The sequence below is a fragment of the Bombina bombina genome, chromosome 9, assembly GCF_027579735.1.
Source record: "Bombina bombina isolate aBomBom1 chromosome 9, aBomBom1.pri, whole genome shotgun sequence".
Taxonomy (NCBI): domain Eukaryota; kingdom Metazoa; phylum Chordata; class Amphibia; order Anura; family Bombinatoridae; genus Bombina; species Bombina bombina.
Genome location: NC_069507.1, coordinates 174155116 through 174169634, shown reverse-complemented (window position 1 = coordinate 174169634; position 14519 = coordinate 174155116). Strand labels below are relative to the sequence as shown.

The 14519-nt window shown below is 36.6% G+C and overlaps 1 protein-coding gene across 3 annotated transcripts in view; it reads left to right on the top strand.

Moving 5' to 3' along the window:
* The window catches only part of LOC128640138 (prominin-1-A), a 161285-nt gene that overhangs the window by 63130 nt on the left and 83636 nt on the right, over positions 1–14519 (top strand). For all 3 annotated transcript variants that reach the window (XM_053692493.1, XM_053692492.1, XM_053692491.1), the window contains 2 exons: positions 12456–12576; positions 13772–13835. In XM_053692493.1, the coding sequence (XP_053548468.1) occupies positions 12456–12576; positions 13772–13835 (185 nt within the window). The remainder of the gene's footprint in view (positions 1–12455; positions 12577–13771; positions 13836–14519) is intronic.

Sequence of the window (14519 nt, the reverse complement as noted above, 5' to 3'; positions counted from 1 at the left end):
GCTCCTAACTTTTTGGCTTATTCTCTGTATATCTATTATTATTATTCTTTATTATAAAGCGCCAACAGATTCCGCAGCGCTGCCCATGGGTACAAGGATAAAAGTACAACGGAGAAACAATACGTTAAGACAAAATTTTACAGACAAATACAGGGGGAATTGAGGGCCCTATTCCCGTGGTAACTTTTACTCTAGATGGGTAGAGGGATGGGAAACAGGAGGTGGGGACTGCAAAAGGTGAGAATGATATTAGTGAGGAGATAGAGGGCAACTGTTAGTTAAGTGAAATTAGTTTGTTAATAAGTCGGGTGATAAGCTTCCCTGAACAGAGAGGTCTTTAGGGAACGTTTAAAGGAGGAGAGGTTAGGGGCAAGTCTATGTACAAAAACCACTGTCTGGCTCTTAAAATTATCTTTGGCTCCTACATTTTAAACAGAATTGTCTACCACTGCCCTACAGAAATAAAATCAAGCACAGCCAAATAAAGAATTTACTGGACAAAGGGATAGGAGCTTTCATAGCACAATTGAAAACGGATCTAAAATGGAGTGTGGTTTACTTTAGAAAGTGCACAAAGCGTAGCAAAAACTCTGCACTGAGCTCCTAGCAACAGGTGCCTTATTGTAAAAGCAGTGATTTTTTTTTTCTTTATATAAAACTTTGTTGAACATGGACTTGTGGGAGTTCTGCACTCTCTAATCTTAGATCTTCTGCACCAGTTATTGCTAGAGAGATCTTGTACAACATCATCTTTACCAGTTATTGCTAGTGAGATCTTGTACAACATCATCTGTACCAGTTATTGCTAGTGAGATCTTGTACAACATTATCTGTACCAGTTATTGCTAGTGAGATCTTGTACAACATCATCTGTACCAGTTATTGCTAGTGAGATCTTGTACAACATCATCTGTACCAGTTATTGCTAGTGAGATCTTGTACAACATTATCTGTACCAGTTATTGCTAGTGAGATCTTGTACAACATCATCTGTACCGGTTATTGCTAGTGAGATCTTGTACAACATCATCTGTACCAGTTATTGCTAGTGAGATCTTGTACAACATCATCTGCACCAGTTATTGCTAGTGAGATCTTGTACAACATCATCTGTACCAGTTATTGCTAGTGAGATCTTGTACAACATTATCTGTACCAGTTATTGCTAGTGAGATCTTGCACAACATCATCTGTACCAGTTATTGCTAGTGAGATCTTGTACAACATCATCTGTACCGGTTATTGCTAGTGAGATCTTGTACAACATCATCTGTACCAGTTATTGCTAGTGAGATCTTGTACAACATCATCTGCACCAGTTATTGCTAGTGAGATCTTGTACAACTTCATCCGTACCGGTTATGCATGAACTTTATGCTATGTGTTCCAACCTTGCCCATATGAACAGCTTTATGATTAATGGATAGTGGCCTCAGAAAATAACGAGCAATAGCACTGTTTAGCTGAAAAAAAGTGTCAAAAAAGGATTTAAAGGGACAGTAAAGCCATAATAAGACATTCATGATTTAGACAGAGCATACAATTTTAAACAACTTTCCAATTTTACTTCTATTATTTAATTTGCTTCCTTCTCTTGTTATCCTTTGCTAAAATATTTATCTAGGAAAGCTCAGGAGCAGCAAAGAACATAGGTTCTAACTGCTGATTGGTGGCTATATATATATATATATATATATATATATATATATATATATATATATATATATATATATATATATATATATACAGGGAGTGCAGAATTATTAGGCAAGTTGTATTTTTGAGGATTAATTTTATTATTGAACAATAACCATGTTCTCAATGAACCCCAAAAACTCATTAATATCAAAGCTGAATAGTTTTGGAAGTAGTTTTTAGTTTGTTTTTAGTTATAGCTATTTTAGGGGGATATCTGTGTGTGCAGGTGACTATTACTGTGCATAATTATTAGGCAACTTAACAAAAAACAAATATATACCCATTTCAATTATTTATTTTTACCAGTGAAACCAATATAACATCTCAACATTCACAAATATACATTTCTGACATTCAAAAACAAAACAAAAAGGGGGCGGAGCTAACCGCCAAAGCTGCAAGACGCACTGTACAGGAGCTCCTGAATTAAACTTTATAAAAGGAAAATATAATGGTGATATTCCCCCTGCTTTACTGCTGCCTGAGGGGTAATGGCATAGGAAAAACTCTGAGACATGATAACAAAGAACCGGTGGCTACTTAAGCAATTTTGAGTTGAAGAACTGCAGCGCAGCTCCCTATCATAAGCTGGCCCGCCATCTTGGAGAAGACTGTGTTGCTATCCGACATGGAGGCCCAAGACCTGTCTGCAAACATTAAAGGCCTGTTGGAAGAATATGGGAGAAGAATCTGTGACAGGCTGGACGCCTTTACAGCCACAATCCAAACTGCGCGTATATGCAGAGCTACCTCCGCTGTAGCACATGGAGCGGTAATGGAGATGCAGGATATAGCGGCGCCAGCGGATCCACGGCCGGGTACTCCACTTCTGACACCGGTGAAGGCGGAACCAGGAGAAGGACTTAGCTCTCCCTTTGTTGACCCGAGAGGCATGTTTGCGCCCTGCTGGGACCGCTACCGGAGTCTCCGGACGCTCCGGTCTGGGAGCCATTGCCCCCCTCAAGTTGGCAGACTAGTAGATGTCACCTCTCGCACTCACATAGAGATCTTTGACTCAGATTTGCGGAGGCCCATCAGGCAGCCGGAAGGTACTCAGGACTCCTGTGTCAATACAAGAGTTGGTGTTGGGTGACATTTCAGGCACAAAGGGGGCCCCTAGACCCTCGGGTCTGACTTAACGTATTTCATCCCCTTCTAATTGGGCACCTTTTGGAGTTTGGGTCCTGGTCACTTTTATGACAACTATAGTGTTCGAAACAGAGGTCCAGGGAACCATAATTTAGAGCGGTGGACTCCTTTACTCAGGACTTGTTGGTTCTTGTTTTACTTTTGCAAGGACCTGTGTTCAATTTGCCTACCTCCCTAAAGCGTCTTTTATTTGTATACAGGTGGTTTTATAGGCTACTGTAGAGCCGAGCATAGCTGAACCTGGCTAACATCTCACATTTAAGGTTGGGCTCTATGACACCAGACACTCAGACTGCAATTGGTAGGGTATTATGTTCCCTATCTCACACCTAACTGTAGTGAGTTTCTCTAAGTGCTTGGGACCTCTGCAATGTTTATTATACCACACGTCTGTTGTTTTGATGCAATGTAATTTGTTGTAATCTAGTACCTTTAAGATATCACCCCTGCGACTTTTGGAGAGAGTTCTCTTATATGTCACCAAGTATACTACAGCAATATTTCCTGTCTGTTTTTATGTGCATGCTTCTGTATTAGCTGAGTTTTATTAATCTATCCTACAGATATGTGCACTATATTTTTCACGTGTGCTCACTGCTGTGAAGAACTAATATATAAAAACAGTAGAAATGGGGCAATTGTGGATCCCACAGATAGCTCCCATCACATAGAGAGTGAGTATAATAGGGTCTGTTTGGTTCTCTTAGCTAGATACTTTGTGTTGCTGAACTGAGGGTTTAGTGTTACTGTTAACAGTTATGAATGCTAGGACTTTCAATACTTTTACTGACTGTGTATACCACTAGCAACTATTGTATACATTATCGTATGTTAAGTGGCAGATACGAATAGTGGGTTGTGGTTTTAACTAGAGATACGTATCTAACACTTAGGGAGATTTGACCCTTACTTAGTCTAAGCCACATCTAGCTAGCAATCCAGTCACCTTGCGCTTTGTGTGACTATACATATGCTAAATCCAAGGCCCCTAGAATCCTTCTTGTGTAATACTTTAGACTCCTAGCTATACGTGAGGATGTTAAAGTTGCTCTACCAATATTCTCTGACTCTATGTTAGAAGTGTAAGATACCACTAGTAAGATCTGTTATTCTAGCCTCCCCTCCGCCCCCCCCCCTCCATCACTTCTGTGCGGTCAGGGATGTTTCCCTTTCTCTCTGCACACCCTTTTGGCAGAGTTAAGTAGTCTCTACCCAACCCGTAGAGCCATTACTTAGTTTTACCTGCGCCAATGTAGAATGGCTCACGGGGGTTCAACACAGGAATATTAACTTTGCAGTGATATCCTGTTTTCCTGAAGTTTATTCTAGATCAGTGTTTTTCAACCAGTGTGCCGTGGCACACTAGTGTGCCGTGAGAGATCCTCAGGTGTGCCACGGCAGACTGACAACAGTGTGACATATTTTTTAAACTTTGCTTGTTTTTTACTCCCAGTGCAGGGGTAGTTTGTAGGAGGCATGGCATAACAGCACAATACAGACAGTATGTGTGTGTTTGTGTGTATGTGTATATATATATATATATATGCTGTATTAGGCTACAATGTGTGATTTTTTTTATATTTTGGGATGGTGGTGTGCCACAGGATTTTTTAATGTAAAAAAGTGTGCCACGGCAAAAAAAAGGTTAAAAATCATTGTTCTAGATGATAGTCTTAAAATTGCTTATGTTTTAATAAAGGCTCAGCGCTAATGGTTATTGGATTATACTAAATACTGAGAGATGCTATGCTCCATACTTTCCCAATTGACGATTCATTCAGAGTTATCTTGATGCTTTTATTATGCTTCACTATATCGATATTGTATATGCACTTCATAATTTGTATTTATCCCACATAAGCTGAAATTGCAATTTTTACTGTTATCTAAGTTGACATGTCCTCAATTGCTTTGTTTAACTTTTGGTCCCACGATTGGACCTGCCTGTTTGAGGAATTCGCACACCTATAAGACTTAAAAAAATGAGGTGCCTAATCTGTTATGTCATGCCAGTACAATATATGTTGTAAAATGTATTCTGTTGATGAGACTGTTCTCATTATGCTATTTCAACCTTAATAAAAACTATTTTAAAAAACAAAAAAACAAAAACAAAACAAAAACAAATCAGTGACCAATATAGCCACCTTTCTTTGCAAGGACACTCAAAAGCCTGCCATCCATGGATTCTGTCAGTGTTTTGATCTGTTCACCATCAACATTGCGTGCAGCAGCAACCACAGCCTCCCAGACACTGTTCAGAGAGGTGTACTGTTTTCCCTCCTTGTAAATCTCACATTTGATGATGGACCACAGGTTCTCAATGGGGTTCAGATCAGGTGAACAAGGAGGCCATGTCATTAGATTTTCTTCTTTTATACCCTTTCTTGCCAGCCACCCTGTGGAGTACTTGTACGCGTGTGATGGAGCATTGTCCTGCATGAAAATCATGTTTTTCTTGAAGGATGCAGACTTCTTCCTGTACCACTGCTTGAAGAACGTGTCTTCCAGAAACTGGCAGTAGGACTGGGAGTTGAGCTTGACTCCATCCTCAACCCGAAAAGGCCCCACAAGCTCATCTTTGATGATACCAGCCCAAACCAGTACTCCACCTCCACCTTGCTGGCGTCTGAATCGTACTGGAGCTCTCTGCCCTTTACCAATCCAGCCACGGGCCCATCCATCTGGCCCATCAAGACTCACTCTCATTTCATCAGTCCATAAAACCTTAGAAAAATCAGTCTTGAGATATTTCTTGGCCCAGTCTTGACGTTTCAGCTTGTGTGTCTTGTTCAGTGGTGGTCGTCTTTCAGCCTTTCTTACCTTGGCCATGTCTCTGAGTATTGCACACCTTGTGCTTTTGGGCACTCCAGTGATGTTGCAGCTCTGAAATATGGCCAAACTGGTGGCAAGTGGCATCTTGGCAGCTGCACGCTTGACTTTTCTCAGTTCATGGGCAGTTATTTTGCGCCTTGGTTTTTCCACACGCTTCTTGCGACCCTGTTGACTATTTTGAATGAAACGCTTGATTGTTCGATGATCACGCTTCAGAAGCTTTGCAATTTTAAGAGTGCTGCATCCCTCTGCAAGATATCTCACTATTTTTGACTTTTCTGAGCCTGTCAAGTCCTTCTTTTGACCCATTTTGCCAAAGGAAAGGAAGTTGCCTAATAATTATGCACACCTGATATAGGGTGTTGATGTCATTAGACCACACCCCTTCTCATTACAGAGATGCACCTCACCTAATATACTTAATTGGTAGAAGGCTTTCGAGCCTATACAGCTTGGAGTAAGACAACATGCATAAAGAGGATGATATATATATATATATTGTTCTACCTAAATCATGAAAGAAATTGTTTAGGTTTCATGTTCCTTTAATCACAAAACAAACTTTGTTCCAAATAGAAAATCAGATTGAAAGCATCATGAGTGTCATTATTCCATTGTATTTAGTGAGTGTTTTCCTGCAATGTCTGCCACATTGCAAATGTTTGTACATTAAAGGGACATGAAACCTAGGATGATATAATTTTAAACAACTTTCCAATTTACTTCTATGATATAATTTGCTTTATTCTCTTAGTATCCTTTGTTGAATAAACAGTAATGCACTGCTGGGAGCTAGCGGAGAGCCAGTGATAAGAAGCATAAAAGTGCAGCCACCAATCAGAGACTTCTGACCCTTGTTATGTATTATTTTCAATAAAGGATACAAAGAGTACAAAACGAATGAGATAATAGAAATATATTGGAAAATTATTTGTCTTGTCCCTTTAAAGAACCATTAAATACAGTACAGTTGTATATTAAATTACATTAAATACAGTACAGTTGTATAACAATAAGTGCAAAATAAAAAGATAATTCAATAATATTTACTCTGAATTTCAATTTCAACTTTTCAATTTATATTTTGTTCAGAATAGAATGAAATCTCTCTATTTTACCGATTCAGCTATCACATTGATCCACAAAAAGGGTAAACCATTAGACGATATGGGTTCGTATAGACCCATATCGCTACTTAATAATGACTACAAGTTATTAATGAATATTATTGCTGAGAGGCTAAAAAAAGTGATTGGAGACATAATCCATCCCGATCAGACGGGCTTTATGCCAGGCAGGAATGTAGCGAGAAATATACGCAGGGTACTATTAACAATAGAGCATTATCATAATAAATTCCACAATACAAGAAAATACAGTGAAGTAGATCATGCCTTACTTACAATAGACGCGGAAAAGGCGTTTGATTCGATAATATGGGATCACCTGACGACCTCATTATTACAGTTCGGGTTCTCAGGCAATTTAGTGAACTTGGTGAATTTAATATATAAATCGCCAAGATCTCAAGTAATTGTAAATGGGGGATATACATCATATATCACCATGCAAAAAGGTACTAGGCAGGGATGCCCATTATCCCCACTTCTTTTCAATATTGCGCTAGAGCCTCTGGCAATCCATCTCAGGGATAGACTAGAAGGTATTAAGATAGGAGACCAAAAGATAGTCACTTCACTATATGCAGATGATGTTATTCTATTTCTTAGCAACTCCAGAGTAAGTATTCCAGTAAGTCTGGAGATTATTAATCAATTCAGTAAGTTTACAGGTTATAGAGTAAATATACAAAAGTCAGAAATATTATGGATTAACAAAAATAAAAGTAGCTATAAAGATCATCCATATAGGGAAGTAGCACATTTTAGATACCTGGGAATCATCTTGGGGACAGATCCAGGCGAGTGGTATAAACTCAATTTCACTGACTATTTTGCTAAATTTCACGCTGAGTTACAGAGATGGAATATATATTTTCTTTCACTATCAGCTAAAATTATGCTTATCAAGACGATTACTTTTCCGCGTCTATTGTTTCTACTTCAAAACATACCACTATTTATTACAAGACAAGATATTATTAAATTTAAAAAGGCATGTACTAAATTTATCTGGGGTAAGACGAAACCGCGGATCTCACTAGATAGATTAACTATACCCAAAAAATATGGAGGTATGGCTTTACCAAATTTACGCTATTATAACTGGATAGCAATGATAAAATATGGGTTAGACTGGCTACTTGAATCACAATATATTACCTACTATGAGATTGAGACAGAATTAATAAAACCTTTCATCTTAAAATCGGCCCTACATCACACATATGCAAAACTACCTGAGAACATTAGACTATTTTCAACAATTTCGAATATTATCTTGGCCTGGCAAAAATACTGTAACCTAATGGGTGTGGATTATAGAAAATCGAGATTCTTACCGATCATTGGTACACCGGATTTTTCTCCAGGACAAAATAATATAGTCTTTAGAAAATGGCATGAAAAAGGAATCCTATATTTTGCGCAACTTTTAATAACAGGCACAAATAAAGTACAAACGTATGGTGAGATAGCAAAAAAATTTCAGCTATCCCAAAATAATTTCTATGCCTTCCTGCAAGCTAGAAGTTTTATGACAGCACTTGACCATCCAAGTGAGTCAGGTTGGGACCTACAAGAGATGGAGGCGGGACTTACCTTGTATAAAGCAGGTATTAGATCATTAAGATATTGGTATAACATCCTATTTGACAGGCTAGGCTCTAACCATATCAAGTTAATCACACAGAAGATGCAAAGATATGTTCCTAATGTGAAGGAAGAAGATGTAATGAAAAGTATCAGTTTAAGTACCTCAGTGACGAAAGTAACTAGCTGGAGGGAGACGCATTGGAGAATCATTAACAATTATTACTTAACACCGGATAGATTAAATAAATGGGCTACTACAAATTTGAATACCTCTTGCTATAAGTGTAGTGCAGGGAGAGCTGACCTTTTGCATTGTTTATGGTCATGTCCCAAAATTAGACAATTCTGGGCAAAGGTAAATTATTGGTTAAATAAATATATTGGGTCACGGATTGAATTTACCCCATTTATAATCTTTTTCTTGCACCAAGGTCGTTTAGAACCAGGTGAGAGTCAGTTAGTTAATACTGGTATAATGGCAGCTCGAAATCTGATAGTTAGGAACTGGATAGGAAGAAGACCCCCTGTGTTAGGGGAATTTATTAAGCTAATGTATTGCCAGATGAGAGCAGAAATGTATGACCATAATTTAAGAAAGGAGACAAAGCTTAGGAAGTATTTTAACAAATGGTTAAAGGTACTTCGGCAATGGCCGCTAGATAAACAAAGACAATTTATTTCCCCTCTTAAGAATTTAGCATCTTTCTTAAATCTGATAGCAGAGGAGAGGTTACCCTACCAGTGGGGAGAGGTTAGGGAAGGAGTCAATTAAGTTAGGTAAATGTGTTTGGGGTTTCCTTTTTTTTTTTTTTTTTTTTTTCTTTTCTTTTCTTTTCTTTCTTCCATCTTTTTCTTTTGTTGTCTGTCGTTACGAGTGTGGTGCGGTATGAGTGGGTGTATGTTTAAAAAGGTGTTATGAAAATAGTAGTGTGTATAAAGAACATTAGATTTTTTTGGTATAAACATGAGTATAAGAATGTTAAACAACCTGTAAGGTTCCCTTTGGCTTCGACATGTACTCTATTTTTCGTTTAATTTTGAATGGGTACGACGTACAACAAGAAAATGTTGTCCTGACATATTTTGTTTTTTTTTTAGAACTTTACCATTGGCCCTGCGTGGCGCAAAACAAGTAAAATATTGTTGTTTGACATTATGACACATTCTTGTTTGTAATATACACTACTGGTTATAAATAAACAATTTAAAAAAATATATATTTACTCTGAATTTCAAATTAGTAGTACAATTTTTTTTTTCTGAAAAATTACAAAGTTTCCTTCAGTTTCCCTGCCCCTTTACAATTCACAGCCAATCACAGACTCGTAAGTATATACTTGAAATTTTAACACATGCTCAGTAGCAGCTGGTGCATCAGAAAATGTGCATATACAAAGACTGTTTCACAATGAAAGTAAATTGGATTTTTTTTAATTGCAAGTTCTATGATCTGAATCTTGAAAGTTTAATTTTGACTTTATTGTCCCTTAAACCAATGTTTAAATCTGGCATTGTTGGAACTATAGTATATATAATTTACATAAAAGCAAGGAGGGATCTGTTTGAAACACAGACACTTACCTGATGTCTGTCTTCTGCTTGTGTTAGAAAAAGCTTAAATGCAGAGGTGCTGCAGAAAAATCCCTTCCTGACCCGGATAATCATTTAGTGAGAAATATTTTAATTACCTAAAATAAGGAATAATTAAAAGATGAAAATATGGAAACGCTGTCATTTTAAATTTAAAAAAAAACCAGATTTGTACTTTAGTTTTTTTTCTGTGAATGTATACGTTAATTATAAAGCTGGTTATTTTATAGTATGGGGCTGGAAAGGGTCCAGAAACTTATTTATAGGTACAAAAAATGTGTTAAAACATTTGAAAAATTGAAGAACGAATTCAATATACCTAATAAGGAGTTTTTTTGCATACTTGCAAATAAGACACATGCAAATAAGACAGGCTGTTGTTGGGCCTTGGGTAAACTGGAAAGTTGGCTCATGCTAGTTAAAAATGGGCATATGTCAATTACTCCGTGCTACCATCTCCTTGGAGCTAGCAAGGAATCCCCTATTCTAGAGAAAATCGCGTCAGATTGGAATCTGCTGATGCCTCAGAATAACATTGATTCAAAATATCTCCAAACCTCCATCCATAAAGTTTCACAGGCTACTCTCTCCGCCACTTGGAGCGAAACGCACATCAAACTTTTACATAAAACATACTTTACCCCAGAAAAAGGCTTCAAACTCCATAACTTAAGTTTCAATAAATGCCCTAAATGTTCCTTCCCCGCAGCAGACCTGATACACATGCTGTGGAAATGCCCAAGAATCAGACACTTCTGGTATAAACTTGAATTCTGGTTGAATAATTCACTGGTGATCTCCCCTTTGGTTCTATCGCTGGCACAGATTATATTTTTTTTTATAAAGAACAAAGCAGGCTATCAGCCCTATGAAAAATGAATAATCTTGTCTCTTCTAGCAGCCAGATATCTAATTTTTTAAAAATGGAAAAAACGAACGATCCCAACTATCTCAGAGGTTAGAAACTGCCTAAAGAAACCATGCATATTGGAGCAAAGAGTCACTAATATAGGCAGTGATTCAGATATTAGACCTTTTTTTAATAAAGGGTCAGTATTCATTAAAACACTTCCGACTACCGAAATAGACTATAAGATTTTTCCGTTTAAGAACTCTGAGTTAGTATTACTTGGTATCTGGTAACATGACTGGGTAAAGCGGAAAGAAGCTGAGACACCCCTATCCTCCCCCCCCCCCCCCCTTTTTGTTTTGTTTTGTTTGGCCCTAGTGGGCATGGTATTTAATTGATTTAGATATTACAACCTGTTAAACCTGTCATGATTAATTGTTATTGGTGTAAAGGTTGGGGTTTTGTGAAGTTAAAAAATATTTATTTTTTTTCAGCAGTGCTAAACAGAATTACAAAGTGGTTGTTTGTTTTATTTTCAATTTCTGGCCTAAATAGGCGATGTTCATTATAAATGTTAATATAATAACTGGTTATGTTTTGTACTTATCATGCACAGCTGATTCTAAAATAAACAATAAAAATAAAATAAAAAAAAAGCTGGTTATTTTGCCTGTCTTATTGTGTGTATTATATATATATATATATATATATATATATATATATATATATATATATATATATATATATATATTATACACACAAACACATACACACACACACACATATATATATATATATATATATATATATATATATATATATATATTATACACACAAACACATACAGAGCCTGGCAGTCTATTGAAAGCACACAGCTTGTCACAGCAAGTCAATGTCCCTTCATCCCTGGGTCAGTAACTTACAACAACCACACAATGCATGCCTTCAATCAGAGAAACTGACCCTTTGTAATTTCCCTAGACACATGCATAACACGGTCGGAAATGGACTGTACTTTCAAACCATACCAGATACACACCCCCTGCAAAATTCACATCAGGATATTCACATACAGCTGCACAGCTTTCAGTGACTCAAGCAGTTAACCCCAGTCAAGCCTGGGTGCAATGCCCTTAGGGAAAATGACAAAATAAAAATATTAACACAACGCATAGAAAGTCTGGCACAATCTTGCAAGCACACAGCTACATTATATATATAAAAACATATTTTTTGGTAATTTCTTATAGATTTAAAGGGCCATTCTAGTCCAAAAATTACATTCTTTAAGAGTTTGTTATTAGCAACCCTGCAAGGGGTTAAACACATGGTAGGATATATATATATACTTGGTATTTATTACACACACAGATATTATTTAATATCCACATAAAAGTTGATTTTGTAATTCACAGCTGCAAGACCTAGAAATTATCCTGAAGCACAAAGCTATATTTTATTTACGGCTGGTGGGGCACTCAAGGGTGTCTTCAAGACTCTAAACCAGGGGACCAGATTGTGTCTAATTTCTAAATGCCAGTGGCTCCCTGGTATCTAGATTTGTTGATCCCTGCATTATAGTAGTTGTATCTAATCAATTCTTTTTTTTTTTTTTACAGGGCGGGAGACATATGTGCATTTTTAAGCAACAATAGAATTAGTACAGCTGTAAATGAGAGCTTTGATTCCCTTAACAACACTTTGGACAACTTGAAAACTTATATAAATTCAGTTCCAAAGGTACAGTATCTTCACAGCCTTGTTATAATGGACTAAATAAATGTTGGTTCTCATACTTCTTTCCTACTTGACGTCCTGTTGAATTTATAACAATCAATGTTGCAGCACACAGACGAATTGGTATATAGCAAAAAAGCAGTTCCTTATATATTAACCCTTTTTTAGAAATATTCCTCTAAAGTGTTTGACAGATGGGTATTAGGTCAAACTGAAACAAAAATTAGTTGATGTTAACAAATGCAAATTTACTGGTATAATTATCCCTCATAATTTTATTCTATGCTCTTTAAAGTGAATGTTAATTTTGATGCTAAAGTGCCCGTTTTTTAAAAATTCGATTAAAAACAGGGACACTTTAATTCATCAAAATTTACATTTCACTTGTGTTGTGAAAATACTTATCTTTTAATCTTCACAGCAGTTGCATCGCTTCCTCTGCCCGTCGCAAAGCCTCTTCCTGGGTCTAAAATGAGGAATCTGGCTTCCTCCAATCACTGCATTGAATCAGACACTGATTCCCCAGGGGAGGTATGCAATGATTGGAGGATGACCGATCCGTCATTTCTGACATAGGAAGAGGCTTGCGACGACCGAGGGAAGCTGGAGCGGCTGTCAAGGTAAGTATTTTCACAACACAAGTGAAATGTAAATTTTGATGAATTAAAGTGTCCCTATTTTTAATCAAATTTTTAAAAACCGGGCACTTTATCATCAAATTTTACATTCACTTTAAAACGCCTTAGTCAAGGAGAAAATTATAGTGATGAAAAATGTCAAAACCCAAGGATAAACTATACCATTAAAGGGACAGTCTAGTTAAAATTAAGCTTTCATGATTCAGATAGGGCATTTTATTTTAAATAACTTCCCAATTTACTTTTATCATCAATTTTGCTTTGTTCTCTTGGTATTCCTTGTTGAAAGCTAAATCAAGGTGGTTCATATTCTAATTTCTAACTGTTAACATTTCTGTCTCCATTAACACTTCTCTCTCCGTTAGTGCACATTACTGTTGTATTGTGTCTGCCTATGTTCCTATACTCTGTTATTTTATGGGACACTATACATTTTGAAATATTCCACACACAGTAAAAAATTAAAATTATTCTAAAATAATAGATATCTTTAATTTATTAAATGTATTTTCCTGATATGATGTATTTTTATAAATGTAATCTCTTTATTTCCTTCTTAGGAAGTTGACATTATTATAAATGCAAGCGACACTCCAATTCTTAAAGCCAATTCGAGCATCATTGGTAAGTGGTATTTAAAGGAAGTAAATGAAATACTGTGCATAGGTGCAGAGAGACAAATAACAAGGGTCCCTGGCACAGTTACAAGGAAACCTAGGAGAGGAAGGCATTGTATTCATAGAAGAACTACAAAGGGAGGATGTAGTTGCTTGTTGGTTGGGGAATTGAACTGTATTCTCTGATGTCCTGTCCTCAGAGAGCGTTAGTAAAAGAATTCATAAAGATAATACTAAAGAGACATAAACCCCCAAATTTTTATTTTTCATGATTCAGACAGAGCATGTGATTTTAAACGGCTTTTCAATTTGCTTCTATTGTATAAGTTGCTTCATTCTCTTGGTATCCTTATTTGAAAAGCATATCTAGGTAGGCTCAGGAGCAGCAATGCATTACCGGGAGCTAGCTGCTGATTGGTGGCTGCAAAAAAATGGTTCATCAGATGTCTTCAGATAGCCCCCAGTATTACATAGTTGCTCCTTCAAAAAAGGATACCAAGAGAATGAAGCAAATTGGTTAAAATAAGTAAATTGGAAAGTTATTTAAAATCACGTTCTATTTGAATCTTGAAAATTAATAAAAATCTTGGGTTTCATGTCCCTTTAAGGCCAGTTCAGTAACTCTTATTCTATAGCTGACCTTTTTTGGATATATTCAATAGCAATAGCTACATGAAAATTAAGTTATAAT